At 34.1% G+C, this 23,936-nt stretch overlaps 2 protein-coding genes across 2 annotated transcripts; one reads left to right on the top strand and one right to left on the bottom strand.

Moving 5' to 3' along the window:
- The first annotated feature begins 194 nt into the window (after window positions 1–194).
- On the top strand, window positions 195–10,669 carry LOC128556206 (uncharacterized). Its single transcript, XM_053540454.1, has 7 exons — window positions 195–351; window positions 751–1,006; window positions 1,275–1,462; window positions 2,465–2,728; window positions 3,206–3,518; window positions 5,830–5,878; window positions 6,614–10,669. The coding sequence occupies exons 2-7, from the start codon at window positions 793–795 to the stop codon at window positions 6,672–6,674; spliced, it is 1,089 nt and encodes a 362-aa protein (XP_053396429.1). The 5' UTR covers window positions 195–351; window positions 751–792; the 3' UTR covers window positions 6,675–10,669.
- Window positions 10,670–15,828: 5,159 nt separating this feature from the next.
- On the bottom strand, window positions 15,829–19,654 carry LOC123553205 (degenerin mec-10-like). The gene is made up of 2 exons (XM_045342951.2): window positions 19,278–19,654; window positions 15,829–17,874 (listed from the first exon to the last, which is right to left on the bottom strand). Exons 1-2 carry the CDS (start codon window positions 19,546–19,548, stop codon window positions 16,916–16,918), a joined length of 1,230 nt encoding a protein of 409 aa, XP_045198886.2. The 5' UTR covers window positions 19,549–19,654; the 3' UTR covers window positions 15,829–16,915.
- Between the last annotated feature and the right edge of the window lie 4,282 nt (window positions 19,655–23,936).

Genomic DNA, 23,936 nt, shown 5'->3' with positions numbered 1-23,936 from the left:
TCACTAATACCTATATTGAATATCAATATACCTCCGAGCTACACTCATGGTGAGAAAACCGTCAAATCTTAGGCTTCTATGTGATTGTATATTATTACTTTTTTGTAGAAACTTCATTATTGCTATACATTTGTTATGTTCTAAGAAAATATATAGTTTATTCAGGGGCAAATTACGATATGCTTTCCTTTTCAGAGAAGTGGTGAAAATGAAAACAAAAACTGGACCGTTGAAGAAGCCGAAAAGTATTGCAAGCTTTACTTTGAGCGAATTAACACGTACAACCTGTGTCAAAATTTTTCATCGACGCACACGGATATATCTTTGCTGAACTGCATTTTAGACATAACAGTAAGGCATCAAAACTGTATTTTAGATAGAACAGTAAGGCATCAGAACTGCGCAGCTACAGTATAATATTTTAACGCACAATTCTGTAAGTAGCCATAAAACGAAATGATCCTGAAACTTCCGTCTTCGGGACCTCGATGACTGATCAGCGAAAGTAACTTACTTCAATTTGCTTGCTCTTTACCGTTGTGGGCTCGAAGCCTTGATTAGAGTGTTAAATATGTTTATACTATGAACTTGCATACACGTGACGAAATAATACCTTGTGGTGCCCAAGGTGTCTCCCTTCAATATAAAAAGCTGGTCTTTATATTTCCTATAATCGTAAAACTCTTGACCGTAAGTTTGGGTAAATGCATATCGTAGACTATTTGTAATTATTGTAATCATCATTTGCAGCTGACAAATAGTGTTGAATGGACAATTATAACTCAACAGGCAATGCAGGACACATGTAACATAGAACTTGATAGGAACTCAACAGTAAGACAATATCTAAAAGACAGAGCAAAAGACAACGATACCAAATCGGGTAATGGTGACGGACAAACCACAACAGAATCACCAGTTCAGAATCTTGAAGATACTGTGATTGACGAAATTCGAAAACATTCCTGCTTGAACAATTGTTCAGATCATGGCAATTGTGTCAACGGTACGTTTATCATAACTTTTATCCATAATTAATGTTTTCAAATACAATGGTTTAGGATTTGCATAAGGTACGATTGGAACTTGTCCAACGATATGTGTAAACTGGCGACGAAAATCAATGTTTGTATTTGTTTGTTCAATTATTGCGTTTTGTCGCTTATTCCAAAGTAAGCAAACACAGTTATGCTGACAAAACCGAGAAAAAGTCCTGGCAACTGTAATACATTCAAGAACTGTTTTGTCTTTTTACAACACATTATGCTCTTTAGGAGCTTGTTCCTGTGACAATGGGTATGGGGCGTCAGACTGTTCCATTGACATGGCTTTTCCACCGAGAATTGAAGGCCTACTAGATGATGGATTTTGCGATGAAATCAACATTCCTTGCTCATACTTGTATGTTTTTGGAGAAGTATTCGTTGGAAAGGAAGTAATTTGTCGTTTGTTAGAGTTTCAGGTAATCAAAAAAGATGTATATTATTCAATATTGATAGTAAAAGGCGGGTGGAATTCATCAACACCAGCTGTAACATAATTATAATTTATGTAAGAATCATAACGCAGTGGCTGATTCAATGCGTTCCTGTCAAAACCTAAAAAAAAGTATATGAAAAAAAAATATGCACTTATATATAATAGAGAAAACAGCAATTTTATGTAAACAATGTTGTCAGTACCACTGTGTTAAAGACACTCGCTTCACGTCATTTGCCTCTAACCGATGATTTTTTTCAAACACCCGCGAAAAGAACAGATTTCTTCTGTGTTAGGAGTGCATCTGTCTTGCTTACGGAAGGCCTATTGCTATACACAAGTACTCATTCGTGAAATGATATTATATGGTAAAAGCTGGAAAGTCAAAATAACTCTTACGTAAGAATAGTGTCAGTATGACTTAAAACGAACAAAAACAAAACACTCACACATTAGTGTATTTATAATCTCTTTTTCTTTGCTGAAATTGAAATTTTGTCAGTGTGAGCCTTTTGAGTCAATAAACACAGATAAGAATTAATTTAAGGATAGTTTTGTTATGTCGCGTTGGTTTCTGCTATAAAACATTTCATAAGGAAGCAAAATACAATGAACTTCTATTTAAAGGTACTGTACTCTACTGTACATAATCATTTTATTCATAGTATAGTAATGAGCAATAAAACTTGCGTACAGTTATTGTATGATTTTATTCAATTTTTGTCAAATGCGCACGTTCATGTTGTTGTTGTTTTGTTTCATGTGGAATGCAAATTCTGTTTTAATGAGAGTGAATTTTAGCGGAGATGAAATAAAATCAGCGATAGTGTCATCCCCTTAGTGCTAATACAAACGAAACTCTATATAAAGTGCAGGAAGTTTTTACTAATGTTGTTGCGAAAGGTAATTTTAATTCTTATGCCATTAGACATTGCCAGAATTATAGAGAGAGGCTAACTTTAATACAGAATAGTTTGTTTTGAAGATTGACACCAGTAGTAAGAAAACTTTTGAGCTACAACACACTTTTGTGGAAGGTATAGCTGATAGCTTGATTGAGGCTGTTTGCGATTTGAGACAACTTAAATCACAGAAAAGAGAAAATGATCAGGTATTTGTTCGTGGATACCAAGTTTCAATGAGTAACGATGGAGAGCACTACTCTACCGAGCATATGGAATTTTACCTTTTTGATTCAACTTGTCAGATCTACTTCAAGGATGGGAAAGGGATACGATTTGCTTTGAGAGTGAGTGTATTTTATGTCATTGAGTTTTTCAGTATGAGCAAGCTGTTTTTATATAGAAGACCTAATATTTCTATATTCTAGTTATTTCATTCTTAGTTTCATTATTGATATTGTTATTTAGTTTCTCTGTATTAAAAAAAAACACCAAACATCAAGGAATTGACTGATAAATGGCAGAAATAGTAGCTACGTGCTCAGTTGAACAAAAATTTTCATGTGAGTATATCTGTTTACCTGTTGAAAAAAAAAAAGACTTTTGAACGATAACCGATACACTACCACCAGGTTGTTTTAACTGTGAATACCTTACGCCACTTTGTTCTAAAGTAATTGGAGTTATACCTTTCGGTAACATTCTCGACATCCTTTATGCGGCACTTATCATTTCTAGTGGCAAAAGGAAGAGATCTTCTTGTTTTCGATATTGATTTTGATCACACACAATATTGCATGAAACTTCTTTACTTTCAAATGCAGGAAGGCTTCTGCTTTATAGAGCAAAGCTGTTTTGCAAATGGGACTGTCGATAAATCTGAAAAACGCTATTGCGACACGGGTTTATCAAACTACAGCTGGACCAATATTCCTACGACTACAACTAAAGCTACCACTACATCAAACGCTCCGATTACTTCTACCATTGCTATTGATAACAGTTTAGCAATGGAGACGACAAACACTTTAACTGATCTAAATATTGGACTTATATCAGCAACAACATTTGCATTCATAATTTCGATAATACTAGCAATCATTCTGTGTCGTTGTGCTCGAAGAAAGGAAAATCCATGTTATTACCTTATTTCTTTTTAGTGCATATTCGTGATACACTAAGCAACGTAAAAAAATATAAAAATGAAATTGATCAATTGTATATGAATATATGTATACAGTAGGTACCTTATAATACTATAATAAATATACTTGGCATGCACTATTTATGATTTTATTACAAAACTGCTATATGTGACAGGAAAGGCCGTACCGGCGACAGTAACCATCAGAACAAATCAACACCCTTTACAATATTTACAAATTTATTTACAAAAGATGATTATTAACAATGAATAGATATGAAAAGAAAAAAAACTGATTATAAGAAAGAAAAAAAAAGAAAGTTCAGTATCTCTAGATACAAAAGTTCTTATAGTCCATTCTAATCTGACGTGACACAGGTCTTTAATGTAATTGTGAACTTTAAGTAGCACAAACAAAACAGATTTTCTAAATTCAGTCCCTTTAAACCGTGAATACGTTGATTCCGTGTTGGCTCCCTATGGTGGTAGGTGATTGCATCCCTGAGCTGACTTCAGAGGATAACAAAAATCATCGTCTTTGCGGTTTACGGCACAACCATGGGACGAAAGCTCTGCGCTGGGAATATCACATCCAGGCGAGTGAAGACAAGTGAACCTCGGGCATTGTACTTCCGGGTTATGACATCACCAGGTAAAATCGTCTGGCGGAAGAAGCTAAAATATATAACATATGGTAAGCACCATAGCAAAACAAATAAGTCAGGGCATATAGCTGCTCCTTTGGGTACACCATACCTCCGTAGGCTCCCATAAATAATACGTGCTACTTATACAAAACATATGTGCTACTAAGTTCAAACGTCACATGATTAAAATACGTCACTTATTACTTCCATTATTACAAAGATTACTTACTTAAAAGACTAAAGTTAAAGTATGAAAAAGATATGAAAAGTTTATGATGAAACATTATAGTAATGGAAATGATAAACTGCAGCCATTATTTACAACTACAAATTAACAAAATTCAATATAAATCAAACGTTATATGAGAGTTGGCATCCATATATATCTAATGCCATACACTACAACGGACATTAATTAGATGTGCTATAGACTGGCACACAATTACAAATTACAATAATATATTACAAACATGGCACTAGACTTGCCATATAAATTTATACATAACAATACAATGCAGTAATGGCGTTCCATAATTAACAAAATGTTTGACATAAGTTTTTGAAACAAAGTACTTTATAAATATCATGTTACAAATTTCAGTACAAATTTTACATCTTATATAAATGAAACATTTTAGATTCCTCTTTCGAAATAATTTACAAAAGTCTGAAAAAGTTAATAAATCATCCTGACATACCGAAACTAGCTAAAATCATATGCCGAAAAGTAAATGTTACAGAATTCTGTAGAATGAACAAAAATTTATCAAATAAAAATCGTAATGCAAAAATCATACAAAAATCTAACAAATAAATTTCTTACCTCGATCGAGCATAAATTTCTAGCAAGAAAATAATTCAGACATAGATTCGTCTATAAAGTCGTAAGGTGGTGTGCGCAAGGCATATCTAGTCCAGTCTATTTAAAGGATAATGTCCCGCCAAATACTAAATTTCATGGGATTCACGGCTAAGCCGTGGACTCCGACTATTGTCATTTTCACGGGATTCACGATATAGCCGGGGAATCTAACTACTTTGGCGCGAATTTAAATTGACAATTTGAGGCCCATTATAGTGGTTTTGGGGATAAAAACATAAATTACTGAAGTTTATAAAATATCAACTTTCTTATTACTGAACAGAATTTAATGAAATTTACATGGAAATTTAAGTTATGAAATACAGAAAAACATGAGAGGTATTTCATGCGTGAAATCTGACATTTACCTCAATAACTCAAAAATTTACAAAAAGATGATGCAATACCTGCATTTACAATACATATAAAATAAGGCCCGTATGTCAATTTGTGACACTATATAATTACGTTGTTTTTTAATTTGTATATAAGGTAATTATCAATTATTTTCACAAAACTTTTCTGACAAGTTTACACCGCCGTTTGAATACATCTGCGAATGTCTCTAAATTGCTTTTTGTAATTTTAGTATGTGTAAGAGTTCTGCTCAACCCGGGGCGTGGGCGTGGACGGTGTATGCATTCCCACTACCGTCCATGAACAGGCTTATTCAAACCGAGCCTGCAACATTTTCGCTTTTGTCATGTTAAGCAACCTGTGAAGTTTCTACTTTTCTATTTTAGAATATACAGTGATTTAACATCTCGATAATAGGATTTTGTTATTTCTTTCCAGGGAAAAAGCTAAGAAGTAATAAAGAGAAGGAAGAGGATAGCGATGCTATGTAAATTATTATCTTTTCACTTTTTATCCCTCCGCAAAAAGGCGTAGGAGAAAGAGGAATGACTCCGTCCGTCCGTCCGTTCGCCCTTACATTTTTTTATTTTACGTGATTGCGTTTCTTTGATAATTCATAAAACCTTTTCCAATTCCAGATCATAACTCCACAACTATCAAAGGGGTTTTTATATAATTTAAACATCTAAATATGCCTTGAAGAAAAAAGTGCACTATAAAAGGTCAATAACCTTTCTTACCTTTTAAATTATCTCCCTTTCTCTGTTTTACACCTTACCTTTATGTACTTTTCACAATGATATCAGAAGAAAATACATTGTACAAAAATCATAACTCTGCTTTCCTACATCTTTAATTATCTCCATTTAGTAGACTTTCTTGGAATTTTTGAAAAATATTTGTTTAAAGTTTACAGACATGGTAATGGACAATTTAGGAACTGCAGTGTGTATAATCCATGATTCATTACTTCCGAATGTTGCTTGTTCTTCTTCACCTTGTATATGAAATGATTAATTTTTCGGGGGAAAAGCCATGTCCGACATTGCTGCTGTTATATTTGAAATCTATGTATATTACTTAAATTTTCTTCAGACATTTAAAAAACAAATCTACCTATAAAAGGAGAATGTATAAGTGAAGCATGCTATGTTATGCTCAAAGGTGTATAGATGTTTCATCTGCTACTGATACAGCTTTATATAGTTCACTTTTTTTTCAGAGAAGCTAAAGTTAATGCCAACATGTTCTCCAATCCAGTTTACAACGAAATGCACGACTAAAGGTCGTCAGACAGTGTGCATTAGATCTTATTGATAACTTCGAGTATAGACGAACAAACGTTTAAATGACAAAAAGAAAATACATGCCTTTTTGGATGTTTTTTTCCATAAACCTGGACTGTTTTTGTGTGGAAGGGTGAAACAGTTTCTAAGTTCAAATATTGATGTATTCACATTTACTCTTTCTTTGTTTGTTACCCTTGTCTTTGTCTGTACTTCATAAATGTCAGTTCGGAAGTATCCTCCAGTATTCAAACTAACATTTTTCATTCTATTATCTATTCTGTCCACTGAAGTCGCTGTTAGGAGTGCGAGGGAGATTCCACATTTAGTTACCTTTTATGGCCACTCAGTCAAATTGAACTATTATTTTGCTTTGTCGCGCTCAATGATGGATCTTAAAGTTAGATTTTATGTTGAGTGTAGAAGTGAGGTCTCCCAAATCAAGTGCAAGATCCAATGAACAGTCGTTAGGTAAATTTATCTACGTAAGCACTTTTGTTTGAAACTATATGGATATTAAGGTAGCAGGGTACACGTAGATTTGAAAATTTTGGCCATGGACAGTCTTACATGTAGCGAGTCGCAATATTGTACTTCCCTAATGAGCAGAGTCAGGGAATCAGGGCGGCCATTTATTAATTGCGTGCATGTTTTGTGCTTTTAAAAAAAGGATGGCATCCCCCCCACCCTCGATTGAATAAATGCATAACTGGTGGGCTAAATATGAGAATTGTGGGTTTATAATGATAAAAATGATGTTTTTACTGTACCAGAACCTTGTTACTGGTGCCAGAATCTAAAAAACTAATCGCTTGCGTGTATATTGACTTTTATGCTTTTATGTGTCATCATCGTAACAATTTTCAGCTGCTGTGTCGTCAAGTAGTGTTATAGTCCCCAGTAAGTCTAGAACATCAAAGAAGAGGTTCTAAACTATGTGAAACCGCACAAATTTAAGAGCTCTTTCGAAATTTAATGTTGGCAGATTTCCCTTAAGGTAGCAGGGTACACTTAGATTCGAAAATTTTGAGCACAGACAGTCTTACATGTAGCGAGTCGCAATATTGTACTACAAATATTTGTATTACAAATATTGACGGGGGCCAAAATTCGAAGTGTTTCCTGCTACCGTATACAAAAGCATGCGATATGCTTAAATAAATCAGCGGTGTCCATGATATATGAGACAGATTTCGGATTCAGAAATTACTACATTGTTTCTGAATTCCCATCTCTTAATATAAATATCAAAGTGCAATTTCTATAAATGTTATATTTTTATTTCTTCTGTAGCAAATTTCAGGTCTTGCATGAGGAGTATTCGTCTTTGCTATTTTTCATAGCATTTTCCGTGAATTGTCACTGTCTTTCTCTTTGTTAGTATCCATGTTATTGAAAAGTTTTAGAATCAACTTAAGTTCCAAAGTCTGATTAGCGTAGGTTCGCACAAATTTTAAATTGTAAATTATTTATTAGCTTACGTTTATTGCTTCAAATGTGTGTGCCTTATGATCAAAAGATATAGTTTGCAGTGCTCTGCAGAACTATATCCACAACTGCAAATGTTAATTCGTAGAAAGGTGTTTAGTCTTTATTGATTGCTAAATTTGAAATTCATAATCAATTTTAACAGCAACGAGTCTTCCAATAGTCTGGTATTGCATCAAGGTAGGAAATTAATTATTTTGTCTAATACTTTGGTCACGATGACCGTACGGTTTATAAAAATCATACGTGTTCACCAATCTTAGAACCCTTAAGGTCTCTGTACAATTGTAGCGTCTAGTCACAGTACCTCCGGGCTGCACTTCGTGGATGCAATCGTAGGATATCCGTATTGAAATAGCAGACAAGTCGTTTGGAACTCGCAAGTGCCAGGCCGTACCTTGTATGGTGGTCGTGGGATCGTACGGCATGCACACGGCACTCGTACAATGTCCGCATAGTGCCCGTACGACAAGAATAGATCACTTCGGCAACGTCTGAAAAATTCCATTTTCAATCGGATGATTTCCGTACGGATATCGGCGACAAGTTGTACGGAGCTCGCAAGGAGCCCGGCCGTACTCCGTACGATGCCTGTGGACTCGTAAGTCGCTCGTACGGTGTCCCTGTGACAAAAATAAACCAATTTTTCGACGTCTGAAAAATGCCCATTTGTAGCAACTCAGCTGATCTTACCGCCCTGCAGGTCCCTGCAGATATCGCACGTTCTCCTGACGATGTCCTTAATATTGCACGGACATCGTACGTTGACCGTCCGAGTTCCTTACGATAATCGTGCGAGCATCAGCAAGCCTCGCAGTGTTCAAAATCCTTGCGATGCCCGTACAAGCTCATCCGAGGCTCATGAGGGCCCCTATGGGGTTCTTGCGAGCTTCTTCCTACTTCAAAAGTCTCAACTTCATGAGTCCTCTGCGAGTTCTAAACATTCGTGCGAAGGTCGTATGAGTCAACGATACCGTGCGAGTTGCCAATATTCGACCGGAAACCTACTCGTACGAAGCTCGCGGCGTTCCTGTGACCAGGGTATTAGCCCCTTCTAGTGCTTACAGATGCCTCTTCTAGTGTTTACAGATGACTCTTCTAGTGTTTACAGATGCAGTCAGTTATTCACCAGTTTGTTTTGTTTATTTGGTTTAAACATATTTTATTTATTTATAAATCATTACATGAATAATATACAACAACTGAGATAAGGGAATTGGACAGAACGCTAAATAGCTTACGGTTGTCCTTTCCCTTTCGTTTATTTGTTAAAAAAATATATTTTCATAATCTGAAACCTGATTATATTTACCATATGTTATAATACTATTTGCAGAATATTTGGACAATTTATGTGTGGTTTAATGTTTAAACCAATTAATATTGAATTGTCAAAGTTCAATCAGATACTATTTAATAAAATTAAGTCTTTATTCCACTGTTATTAAAGTAATATAAATCAAAACATTATATGCCCTTTAGTCAATATATGTGATTCATGTGGTCTATCGCCGTCTGGTATCAACGTCAGGTAGCCGTATAGTACGCAAATTTCCTATAGATTTACTCCCGTTATTTGATTTCATAGCAACATTTCAAAATCTTGCATCAATAAGTCTTTTGTCTGCTGAGTGTAAAACCTCATTGGCTTAACGGTAAAACATACCAAATGGAAAGAGAAACTTTTTTTCTGTAGAAACCGTACGTTTTCACCTTTTGTTGAGAGGCCTTTCGTATACTATAAGCAATTCTAAACAGCCATTATTTGCAGATTTCATTCACGAATGATAATTGATATTTTTTTGACTTTTATGTGCTTGCAGTAAAATGTAATGTAATATTATGTAATGTAATGGATGTGGCTGATTTGATCTTTAAAATATTTTGCTTCAAGATTATAGGGTAGTTGAAATTGTAATCCTTTTTCTCAATTTATAACGTATGACAAATAAACAAATTTTCAAAGATCGTGGTAAAATTGTCATATTTCAGTAGACAATAGCAATATCTAATGCTAATTTAATTTTTCTGGTCTTTTTGGACCATGAAGTGCATTCAATTTTACTGTAATAGAATTTCACTAAAGCCGGTACTAGGGGCTGATGTGTGTTGCACGTTTCATAACTTCCCATGAATTAGTGTATTACACGATATTTCGAAAAACTTGAAGTTAATAGATTTAAATCAGAGCAAAAAGTAATTTCGACGCGTGGATGCGTGGACTCTGTCATATCTATCTTCTTTTTGATTAATTATTTTATTTCTTAAACCAGAACTTAACAAGAAAGTATCGTCATAAGAATTAAACAAACATTAAAATGACGTTGATTGAAGGAATGTAGTACACGATGTGTGATTTGGTTAATAAGGTTTAGAATTTATGCATCTTAATGTAGTGTTTACATATACTTGTGACGTAGGTGCTATATCATGTTACACTGCTTGCATGCTGTTAAGCCTCTTTGATACTTTTTAGTAGTTGCCTAGCTCTCGTAGTAATAAAAGTGTAAAAACAATATAGTGTTGCTCTATGAGTTTTAATAAATAAATGACATATTAAGACATTGGCTATGAACTTCTACATTAAAGCATTACACTTAATACTCCCTATCTAAACAACAAACTTGATAAATGTAAGCATACAATTGATAGTAAAACTCGATTTTATTGGCTTATACCGACACTGTTATAGGGTTCACTAAATCTGAAAAAAAAAAACTTCATAGAGTTCAAATGGACAACTGCCTAAAGTGGAAACTACAAAACTAGTGGAACAAACAATAAAGAAATGCAACATACCTCTGTCTTCTTTTACGGATAAAATAATTTCTTAATAAACATGCCAGGAAAGGTTTTTACAATGCTCATAGATCTTTGTAAAGAAAGGCTCTGACTGGCTAGTAAAGGCCGTCTGAACGTGACCTTCTATTGGTTGTCTTCATATACTAAGCGTAGCGTAAAAAGTTGTTTGCAATCAGATTTTTGTGAACCTCTAAACTCTCAACCGAGGCATTAATTGCTAACACACTAAAATGTAATAAAGTCCCCGACATCGCAGTCGTTTTGATTCAGATAAGTGTACAATATTTTTTTTAGAAAACTCTTGTAAAAACAGGAACTTCTGATAGCTGACGTCATTTTAGATAACACTTACATCAAACTGACACATTTGTAAACAAAGTGAATTTACACCTTGCATTGTTATGAGCTCGAACATGTTGTTTTCACAAAAAGAGTTAGATTATTTAGTATAGTCAGTATTCGTTATCAATATTATTATTTTCTTTTTCATAAACTAGTAAACAAGAAACGGACTTATGGTGATTCTAACACGATCCGTAGCAGTTGCTATATATAAACATATAGCGAAATCGCCTATTCATGAATCTACGAAAAAGTAAAGCTGTTTCATTCAAACCTAAGATGTAAAATGACTCTGCTTCAATTTGTATGCCGGTTTGATACTAGGCCTTTTCAGTGCTTAGCGGTAAGAATAAAAAGTATGTCAAACAATTGCTAACTGATGAATTTATGTGTTTAAATTTTTAACCATAAGAACATGGTAAATGAATAAATTGTTCCTCAACGTTATTAAATTTCCATGAAATGTGCGGTAAAGTCTACGTTTTTCACGTTGACGTCATTTCCTTTTGTATTATCCGTTTTGTAGCCGTAATACGTTTACGCTCAGCCATGGAACGCGCATATATAAAAAGATGTTATAACAGCACGTGAGTGCGAGAATCTCTCTGTTAAACACACGTTTTCTCTCCTGTTAACGGAATACGAGCCGAAAAAGAAAAACGTAGCGAATGTGTGTATTGATATGCTCAGACTATCACTCAAAATACTGATCAACGGATCAATGGAACTCATTCCAGCATGCTCAGATATATGCCAAACCAGGGCAGCTTGCGACACTATATTCGAGACTATTATCTATGATATATCTCCACACGGACACGAAAGCTTTAATTCTAAAATACATATTTTAAGATTTTTTTTATTTTAAAGTATTCAGTTTATAAAACACTCAAAAAAGTCCCCGTCCAGATTGCCACAGTTACGTGAATTATCTTTCAAACAAGATTTAAATATGCATAAGATGAGCTAATTGTTCTTCGTTATGAGCTGTAACATTTGATAATATTCTATATATATGACAGATACTTTCCGTAATAACCATGTTTGAATTAGCAAAATGTAGAAGCAGAAGAACACCAAAAACAGAACAGAAGCATTTGACAAAAAAACACTTGACATGCATATTTTTTTATTATTATGATGATTATTTTGATTAACAGTGCTCATCATGCACGATACACATATTAGGGAAGGGGGACAGTTACATTTGAGTATAGTACTACTATAAACTTACGCTTCTACTCTCCTCACTGATGTTATACTATAAGCATATAACTAAGGTCTCAGAGGTAGTCCGGAACTGGGAAACGGAGGCACTATAGAAAAAACTGCAAAAATCTTTGAATCATATAAGTGCAAACCTATGAACGACATAACATCACCGACATACTATGTCAAGGATCCCTGTTACACTGTTAAGGGCTCATTTTTCTTATCTTAAACCTGCACAAATCATGGTCAGTCACTCCTTATTTAGACAGGACGAACAACCAACCACGGCTAGAGAGATGCAGGGCGTATTTTCACACGCAAAAAATATTCTCTCACTTGATAAATTACTTGCATAATTCTGTGAAAACGTTTTAAAGACACGACATAAATGAATATTAACTAAACGTGTTTCTTCCAGATAAAGTGTCCAGCAGTTTTACAGAACATTTTCTTGCAGTTTAACAGAACATTTTCAAAAGTACGAAATTCATGCTTTTTTTTCATAATGCCAAGAGAAACAAAAACGCTCTCACACGAATAAATGCTGTGATATAATCGTTGTCGTCACGACCTTCCTCTATATGGAACAGGTTTGTAGGGGTCCATAGAAAATAAGCAGATTTATTATGCAAAAATGCAACAAAAATCTGTAAAAATGTTATTTTCAGTTACATCTAAGGTCGAATATAAAAGAACTTCATTCAAAATTTATCTATGCAGTTTCTAAAAATAGTAAACGTCACCTTTGATGACACTGCAACATTCCAGGAAATTGCGTCATATATATATAACACGTTGAGAATTAACTGTCAAAGTAGAATCTAGTTGACATTAGTGGTACCTACAACGCAGAAATTGTAAACCATGTACACGACTATATATAGATGCACTCAGATTTTCTTACGGTAAGAAAAACACACACGCAAATATATTCATAAGTTAGAAATTGTTTGTTTCAGATAATTTGATGTGCTTATTATCAATAACAAAGAATTGTTTTAGGCCTAAGTACATTTTTAATTTATGTAAACGTTTCGTAACCAGTTTAGTTCCGAATACTAACATTTTTAAATTCCATCGCTTTGAAGGCAAGTATTTACAACAGTGTGTATCTGGATGTGTATCAACTAGATATGTGAACAAAAATACATACGTAACATAGAATGTGTAGAAAAGTCAATGGTCTCTAACTTTGAGCGATTAATGACAGATATTCTGTGTCGCTGTGCTTATAGAAAGAAAAATTGAGCCGTGTCATGAGAAAACAAACATAGTGGGTTTGCGACCAGCATGAATCCAGATCAGCCTGCGCATCCGCGCAGTCTGGTCAGGATCCATGCTGTTCGCTGACAGTTTCTCCAATTCCAATAGTCTTTAAAAGCCAACAGCATGGATCCTGACCAGACTGCACGGATGCACAGGCTGGTCTGGATTCATGCTGGTCGCAAACCCACTATGTCACAGAGACGTGAGAAAATTTCAAATATTTTCACGAGCGCGTAGTGTGAGTCAAAATGTGAACATTTTCTCACTTTGAGGTGAGATATATTCAATATTCACGAAAACCAAACACATTGTTCTTCATTTTATGCTCAATTACGTTCAGATGTGCATTTTGCAACAGTTTTTAATCTCAGCCGGGAAACAGACGCGCGTAAACAGACATGACGTCAGACGTGTTGTGACGTTAGAAAGACGCACACAACATAAAGTTTCATTTTATTTCATTTTTGCTGCATAACGTTATGAAACCTTAAACTTTAATGTTCTTGTAAATCGCGAATCTCGTACAGCCATGTTGAATTACCTACGAATTAAGAATATCTGAAAGTATTCAACAAAAGCAGGGACTGAAATTTTAGCTTTGTCTCTAGTTATTTCAGATCTGGATTACTGCAACGTCATAATGTATGGTGTAGCTAATGGTGAGGTGCGTAAAATGCAGCATATTCAAAACATATCCAAAAAAATTTCATTACTGGGAGAACATTTTACAGTTCCAAACAAGAATTGTTTAACTTACATTGGCTGCCGGTGAAAGGAAGGGCTGGGTTTCAGATATTTTCTTTAATGTATTGCTATCTCATTGGCAGATCACCTTTTATTTAAAGCTGCTTTCCACACTCTAATTAAATTTCGTTATAGAAAAAAATAATTCTACTTGTACGTGGTCAAATAATTCTGGTTTCAATAGTGAAACATTGATACTTGTTAAATTCGGCGTACCTTCAAAGATTTCAATGGTAAACTACTAACTGTCTTCGACGACACTTAGCAGTTATAAGATAACCACTTTTTGGCCAACAGTATCAGAAATAGCAGTAACACCGTTTGCAAACACTAACGTTTATTGGTAATTCATTATGGCCCAGGTTTTTATCTCTGGTATGATTTAGGTAGTTCATTCAATCTTCTACCTTATGTCTTCTATGAGAATGCCGTTAGAAGTACTTTCCCCAAGATAGAACATTGTATGTTCAAGCTTTGAAAGACAATATAAATACCTTTAAAATGATGTACAGTAAGTGGTGTCATATTCCCTGGCATAGTAATTGTTTGTTCTTCATTATGTTCACTAACGGTGTTCTCCCTTGACAGCTACATGTAAAATTGGTAAATACACTCTATTCATTCTCAAAGTATGCGCGTTGACCTACATACATTTAAAAGAAATTAACATCACGTTTAAATTCATGTATAATAAATTGTGTCACATTCCCTGACATCTTGTCTTTAAGCTATTGAATATACCCCCAACGAACATTTACATTGCATATAAGGCCGTATATTAGAATATTCGCCGTTAAGTACCAAATTTCTTTACCCAGAAGCCTTACTGTGCGCTAGGGTAGCCATTTTGTTACTGTTTGCCAGCTAAGTGTGCGCTCTTTTGATTATCATAGTCTACTTTCAATTTCACATTCTAAAAATAGGTTTCGGTACTCCGAGGAAAATAAGCGATTACAAAGTAACAAAAATGGAATTTAGATAAAATCATTGCTATTTGCATAGTCTGAAACCATAAAGAAAATATAGACAAATGATAAGATTGCCTGCAATTCTATGGAAAGTAGCTTTAAAAGAATTGCTTACAGAGTATGTTCCTAGTAGACAATGTTTTAGATCGTCATAAAATTCTGAATGTCGTTATGTTGTTCCATACAAGTTTCTATACTAACGGTCCAAAACTGTGGAAGTGACTGCCGTCAGAACTAAGCAAAAGTAAATCACTTGATAAATTCAAAATTCCTAAGACACTGTTTTAAGAGACTTCATGGCAATTTTTTTTTGTTTTATTTGAGAGAAGTGAAAGATAAAGCTCTAATGTTCTCCAGTTGAATATTCATCGAAATGCATAATTGAAATTCGTCAAACACTGTCCATTTAATCTTAATTTGTATTAGCTTTCAGTGCAGACAAATATACGTTCAAATGAATATGAGAAACGCAAATGAATTATTACAACAAGCCATGTTTGTTAATTAACACTCTTTTTGTGCAGTTTGACAGTTCAAATATTTATGTGTGTACATATTCATACGTAAGAGGGTAACAATTTCTTGTTACAGTAAAGAAAAGTTACAGAAATACCAATCAACAACTATTAACAAAACAAAATTTTATTCAGGGATTTAAGTAAAAATACAAATACCTTAAAAAATGTCCAAGCGCCATTAAGTCTAATCTTATATGTACAAAATGATCTAAATCCTGTCCAGGACAAATTTAAATCCAATCATAATAAATTCCACAATATTTCACAACAATTAAAAAGTAACTTTAATATGTTCAGAAAATGTTAGACAGCTTTTTAAATCTACGGTTTAAGACAAATCCTTCAAATAATGTTTCAAAATATTATATTCTTAGAATAAAAAGAATATTCTTGATAAATCAAAGACAATCTTTTCTAAAAATTATTGTTATACACTGTTTATCAGTATTAAGGTAGGATATTCTGAAACACACAAGAAGTCAGTTCATTTAAATGTTGTCTTAAAACCAGGTCAGGGGATGCTATTGAAATAACTTAACAAAGTAATACGATATTAACGAATAAATGCATTAGACATATTATTTTCCTTTTTATAACGTATACCTCTTAAGAAATTCATCCGCTAAAGTCTTTTTTCTCATACTTTTCAAAAATGATATAAAACATTTATGGAAATATAATATCTTGTCCATTACCAGTAACAAAGCTTACAATAAGCGGTAACACTATATACTGAATTGTATACATTGCAACCAAACACTAGGATCAATATTATATCAATATTTCTTGGAATAAGAGAAGAGAAGTTATGTCCTTTCTCTTGTTATTCGAAGTACTAGGATCATAAGTTTATTCTACCTTCAAAATATCACAAGAGGGCTTGGTTTTTATGAATGTTTTAGTCTTCATTTTGTTGTCTTTTGCATCTAACCAAAAGCAAAATATTAAGTACAATTTCGAGAATTTCTACACAAGTAAGCATTGATGCTCCCACAAAAAGTCCCAAAGCACCGCCAATATCGGACAGAAACCTTACTGTATTATACAAAGCCTCCTCCGAAATCACCTCGTAGTTCAAGTCTTTGAAATAGATATAAACGGCTATAAAATTACCGGAAATAGTTTCCAGTTCTGACTTTGTAAGTTGACTTATAATCATATCGCAAGCTGGACGGGAAGCTCCTCCGACATGTCTCAAACTGTTAGGATTTCGTTTACAAACATCTTTTAAAAGTACATTTTTCAGATAATGTTTATGAGGCCATGCACGACTTGACAACGTTGATGTGTAAACAGTTTGCATGCAAGGACTTACACAACCGCATTTAATCTCTTTTTTACGAATCTTTTGAGCTACATTTTCAATGCATTGCTCATCATTTTCGAAATCACAAATGCGTTCTTTTGATGTTTCATTCATAACAAGGGAAGAGCTCAGGATGCACCTGCATGCAAGTCTTGTCTGTTCTAATTCACAAAAGGAATAACACAAAGGAATAGTGTAATTCATTTTAATTTTTTCAAGGAATTCACGCCCGTCTATACATTCCCCGTATTTCCCTCCTAGCCTAGTGATTGTGTGCATGCGTAAGCCAACATGAGCTTCAGTCATAGGGTTAAGTGTAACGCCTTCTTGTTCTGGAAGTGGATTGGTACCTTTTTCATGTATCACCATTCGGACACCGTAAGAAGATGTATAATATTCAAGATACTCCTTTGTTTCCAGATTGAGAACTATGTATAAGCTGTTCTTCCGGCCGCTTCGTCGAGCTACAATATCGTCGTGATCCAACGTAAAGCAGTTTCCATAAACATGTGATTGAATTGTCTTAAATCTATCTATTGGTATCCGGTAGCCTGAAAATTTGCAGGAACAGGTGTCAGTGAGATATTGCTATCAAGGTATCTATGTTCGATATATGTAATGTTAATATTTTTTTATATTTAAATGAGTTTTAAAGCGGCATATTGTTTAAAGATACTTACTTCTTTATTTAGAATCAGAAGCAAATAATAAGAAGCTGATCAACTGATTTATGAGTTTCTCAAACTACAAAACATTTCTTTAATTGTGCATTTCATTCAAGTATTTTTCATTTCAATAAATGAATTATCGAGAATTTAGTTAATGCTGTGATGAAACATAATGACAAATTAGGCATCGCTTCGGAACAGCCTGGGGAATAAACATAACTGTAGAGCATAAACAGGTTTATGGTGTATTTATGGTGCATCTAACCGCACTCTTAACAGTCGACGTGTTCCAAACTCATGTCCCCATCAGGAGATTCCATGACACACTTATTTGCACATTTTGTCTGAGGTAGGTATTTATATGTTACCTGTCAGGTATCAATAATGCATCATTTTTCGGTCAAAGGAAATCCACAATTTAAAAAATAAATCAAAACCAATGTCGTCAGAATATTTGTTTATTGTCGCAACAATGACAGCTAGGAAAGTTTCGTATTTATTAATGAATCTCCTTTACATCACTGACAAAGTATTTTTTTTCTGTAAGCTTACTTCGATAACAGAGTAACATATTGCTCGATAATTCCACAGCACATAGGCTATTATTTGTTTTATCAAAATATCACACTTATATTTCGGCGACAGGTCAAATGATCAGTTAGTAAAGGTATCACTTTGATTACAATAATTATTTTTAGACATATATCAACAACAATAAAATTGACAATTAAGCCTTCGTTGGACCGTATAAAACTACCGAAATTTTTCAATGTTCATCATACTCATTAAACACTCAAATAACTAGGCCTATTTGTCAATGGAACCAAATCAACTCCTTACGCATTAAGATTTTATCAATCGTTTCGGCATTATTTTATAGGTTTCTGTTCAATATTTAATTTTCTCAAACGAAGAATCTTATTTTCATCAGTCTCCAATTACAAATTCAGACAATCAACAGCGGTTCGATTGATCAATCAATGGTAAAAAGATATGTTTCAAACTGCATTTCTAGTTAACTTAAGAGGTGTTATCGAGCCAGGATTTTTGCTCATTTAATATTTGCAGTCCATAACATATTTTTTTCAATGACGATGTGCATTGATGAAAAAGTTTTAAACGAATAGTTTGGCAAATTGATAATTGAAATGCAGCTATAGCTGCTATTGATGATGAAGTTGTCGTTGATGATGATGAAAGTAATACAGATAATAACAAAAATAACAATAATAATTTAATTCATCGTTACATAGCTAGCTAGATGCTGATATGAATTTATATTTTACCCGAGAATGTAGCACTGTGAATAAATTCTTCTTTTTGGTGGCCAACAGCTAATCTTTCCTCGTCTGTTAGTTTTCCAAATTCTGTTAAAAATCTTGTTGTCCAGTTATCAAATCTGTCTCTTGTATCATTGTACTCTTTTGCTGCTCTCTCATCTAAACTTATTTCTGGTATGTTTGCAAGTACCTCAGACCTAATCGCCTGTCCAGTCATTGTATTTACGTAGCTGATATTAGTAAAGTTATCTATGTTACTCTGTTTCATAGGATTCATGTTGCAAAATGTGAGCGCAGGAAATTCAAGGTGGTTGTATTCAAGGGTTACAGATGTTTTTGTTGGGTAAGAATTGTATTCACAGACCAGACCAAGCAGCTGTATCATGAACACTGACATACCTCCTGAAAGTTAAAGAAGCTTGAAAAAATACACGTATAATGTAAATTTATAGATGCCTATACATACTACATATTTATACCAACAAAGAAAGAGAGATGGTTAAAAGTAATGTGACACTTGCAACAGAGTACTTGAAAAGAGTAATCTACAGAAGATAGGTGATTAAAATGAAGGTAATTGAAACATCAAGATGTTTTATTCAAATTTTATTCAAATCATCTAGAATAGATAGGTCGTCCAATGAAGACTATAGGGACCTCATGGTGCAATATTGAGATAAACTCTTTCAGAGTGATCTTGAAATGCAGATAATACCGGTATAATGGTGCATTATTCGTGCAGATAGAAAGAAGCAAATAAGCTAGTGAAATAATGTAGACAATTTAAACCATAACGGCGCTAAAATCACGTAAACGCGTACAGATAGGTCGAAATATATAGTCAAGACCAACAGTTCTATAATATATAAGTAAACTCGTACAGGTACGTCGTTAAACGAGGACAACGGATGCATCAAAATTCTAAATGAGATAAGATAATAAATGCTGGTATAAGGTATCTTGAGGCTAAAGTTTTCTTTTCATAGAAGTACATGAAATATCTTTGTTGTTTAGCAGGAAATGTAATGTACTATTTACACAGAAAGATGGTGTCGGTTATCTCCAGCAATACAGTAAACAAATGAATTATCTGAAAAAAAAATGATTAAAAGATATTCTTGGGTACGGGCTCTCAAAGAGCTATATCCCAAAATGTTAGTAAGTGAAACGTGATAACCATAATAATTAGCAAAATGTACAGTATATTTGAGTCGGCTAAACGCTGAAAGCGTTTGACGAGTCCTTCCTATCGCCCGATTTCTCATTCACATTAAACAATGGCCTCACAACACAGCGAATTGATGTAGTTCCATTAGATTGTCTTTAATTTCAAAGAGTTCATTGATCGGATGAAGTTCAGTTATGTCAATCCCATTTGCAATGACCAATATACGATGTAATCTGTCAAATTTATGAAGTGTAAATGTGCAATACTCGAATAAAGCCACGTATTTTCTTCCGCGGTAACTCATTCAGCATAAACACGCATAACTATTCTGCGGAATTTGGTAGTACATTTGCGTATATGATTATGGTGACTAATTTTATGTCCTTTAGTCACAAAATAGCAAATATGATGTTCACAAATTCAAATAAAAACTGCATATTAACTTATTAGCCAAATTATCCATTTGTTACCCTGTCCGTTTCAAAAAAAATCTTTTAAATCATTGCGCAAATAACAAATTTATTGCGCTGTGCATTTCATGAATTGCTCAGGCTTACCAAGCTTGCGTAACATCCAGCGAAAGACAAAATATAGTTCCAGAACATACTGCTAGTATTTTATTGAGTCGGGTACCTCTGAAAGCATTGGAATGTCTCTTATCAAAGAGTTTACCACGTCGATGAAACCAAATTAGGACAGCTTCATTCTAAATGACCCGAATAAGATATGTGCAGTATGTTTATTCTTCCGCGAGACTTCGCGGATGAATCCTAACTACATTCTGGGCACTTGTCGGCGAACACGCGTGACCTGTTTATAACAACGCTTCTACGACTTTGCGTTTAAAAATACGGACTTCGGTTACCGAAAAAATACTACAAAGATCGGCCAGATAAAAATGATGCAAAATCGCGAGTGGCGAAAATGCAACGTTTATAAATTCGTTCTAAATCGTAGCCTTTCTGGAATTTTGACTGGTTCGGATAATTTGCTTACGATACAGGGCGCAAAAAAAATGAAACCGTCACCCATTCTTGATGACACATGGGTTGAATTTTGCAGTCAGTAAGCGGATAAATTATCAGGAGAAGAAGCTCTTACTGCATGGTTTGTTTAATTACTACTGATTTTAAAAATGATTTTATTTCTTATTTTTTGAGAAATAAACAATCGGCGACACATTAAATTGTATTTTCTTGTAGTTTTCGAAATCGAAAGTAGATCGTCTATGTTAGACTGCTGTGACAAACGAAACAACTTTTTTATGAAATGATTTAAATAAGCGGTAATTTCACCGTGAACTTCAATGTCAGATACTGCCATTGCTGCTAAACTGTCTTCGTATCATCACAATTTGTAAAACATATTGTTGAAACTGGAGCCTGATTTTGGCGGTATTAAGAAAAGTGTACGTATCCGGATATAATATTTTGGGTAAATATCGAGCTGTGTTATGAAATTTTAACATTCAAGTAACGGACATGATAGATATTATTGTAACAGAAATGATTCTAGAATTTATTTTTATAACACATACATAGAATCTATATCCGACTTATATTCTAGTCCTGAGGCATGACCTGAAACTAAAAATATGAAGTGACAGTCATTCATACTTTGGACATACATTTAGAAATCGCACCAAAGGCTGTATCAAGGGTGTACATTTTCAAAATTTTCTTGTGATGATACCCCAAACCCTACTTGCAGGAGGAGGTATCCTCCCACACCCTCCCCACAACAACATTACAGTTTGATACATTTACCCTTTTACCACCTGTCACAATGCCCATTTCAAAATCTGACTGCAATTCAAAGGAACATCCCTCCCCATACCCACCCTGCTACCGACCATGTAAAAATGGCTCAAATATTTTTCAGCCCAGTCTGGGCCTGTCTGTCTACATGAATCAAAATGGATAAGTGCATGGACGTGGGGACTACTGACATGGTTTTGAAGGGGTTATCAGGTCTGAAATAAAATAATTGATGGTTTTAACTAAAAAAAGAACTGCATTTATTAATATCGGTTTTCTTTTCCGAAATTGGTAGCTAGTCCGAGTAACTTCCTTTAGTTTTGAATGCGCAATTTTCCTGTCAGTGTAAACATTCATGACACTATATATTGACACTCAGCAACATTTACATATCTTTAATCGCAAAAGTAAGTAAAAAGTGTAAAGTAAGTATACTTTAAATTCACATCACTTATAATATGATTGAACAATACCTAATGTATGACACGGTTATCGCCAGGCCTGTTATCTGTAAAATATAACAGTTCTGTCGTCCATCCGTTACAAATTGTATGTGGCAATCCACGCTATAAAATTTCAATTTTGTCATATTCAAATTTTATCATTTGCGAATATATACCATCCGATAATTGCCTGTTTTTGGTAATGCCAGAGCCAAATGTTTACTGGAAAAATATATATAGTCATGGGCAGTATTTTAGTGTCAGCTGTCAAATTGTAGTTTGTACTTTCAACATTTTTATTTTTGCGAACCATTCTTCAATTTTAAAGAAATATATTGGGTTTAAATACGTGTATCAAAGTTTTACTAGGCATCGATTGAATGTCCATTTCATCTATTGTAACAAAATCTCTGTTTTGTTGGGGAAAAAACCACTAAAAACAAACTGAAACTGGTAGACTATACTACCAGTACATCAATCATTAGCCGACTCTCATGCCCTTCAGGCCTTTGATTACTTCTTGTTAGAATAGGAAAACATGAGTAAACTTACCAACAATTAAAAATAGCCAAAAAAGTTTGATAATTAGTTGCCTTGAAGCAATTACTTTGGATATTCCATGAAGAGTACTCGTCTTTGCTATATCCGAAAGCAATTCCCGTAAATTGCCGTTGTCTTTCGCTTGGTCTGCATCCATATCAATTACGTGTTAAAGAATCCTAGAATCCACTTTAAGTTTCGCAGTCTGAGGTCAATCTTGAGTGTTTTTGATTTCACACAAATGTTCAAAATAAGAAAAAGTCTAGATTTGTTTTGCACTTCACTACTTTATATCCACAACTGTAATGGAATAAGTCTAGTCTTAATAACTGTTTTATTCGTCATTCGTGATAAAGTCAACACCAATCAGTCGTCTGGTAATCTGGTACTTGATCGACGTAGTAAACTAATTATTTTCCCATAAGGCCCCTTCTAGAGCACGCAGACGTATTCATAAATATTATTGCTTATCTGTCTTCAAAAGTTTGTTAATGTGTTGAAGAATAATATATTTTTACAAGTTTAAACTTGATTGTACTTTACGGAATATTCTGACAATATGTTTGTGCGTAAATGTTTTTAAACTGTCAAAGGTCAGTAATATTCCACTTAATGATACGATTTATTTTATTCCACTGAGGTTAATCTAATATCAGTTAAAACATATGCGCTTCAATGAATAATTGCGTTGCGTGTCCTACCTTATAGAAACAAAAATCCCTATAGGCTGAGTAATTGTTTTGATGTGGACAAATTT

Source organism: Mercenaria mercenaria, chromosome 4 (assembly GCF_021730395.1).
Source record: "Mercenaria mercenaria strain notata chromosome 4, MADL_Memer_1, whole genome shotgun sequence".
Classification (NCBI taxonomy): Eukaryota; Metazoa; Mollusca; class Bivalvia; order Venerida; family Veneridae; genus Mercenaria; species Mercenaria mercenaria.
This window is presented reverse-complemented; position numbering and strand designations above follow the sequence as displayed.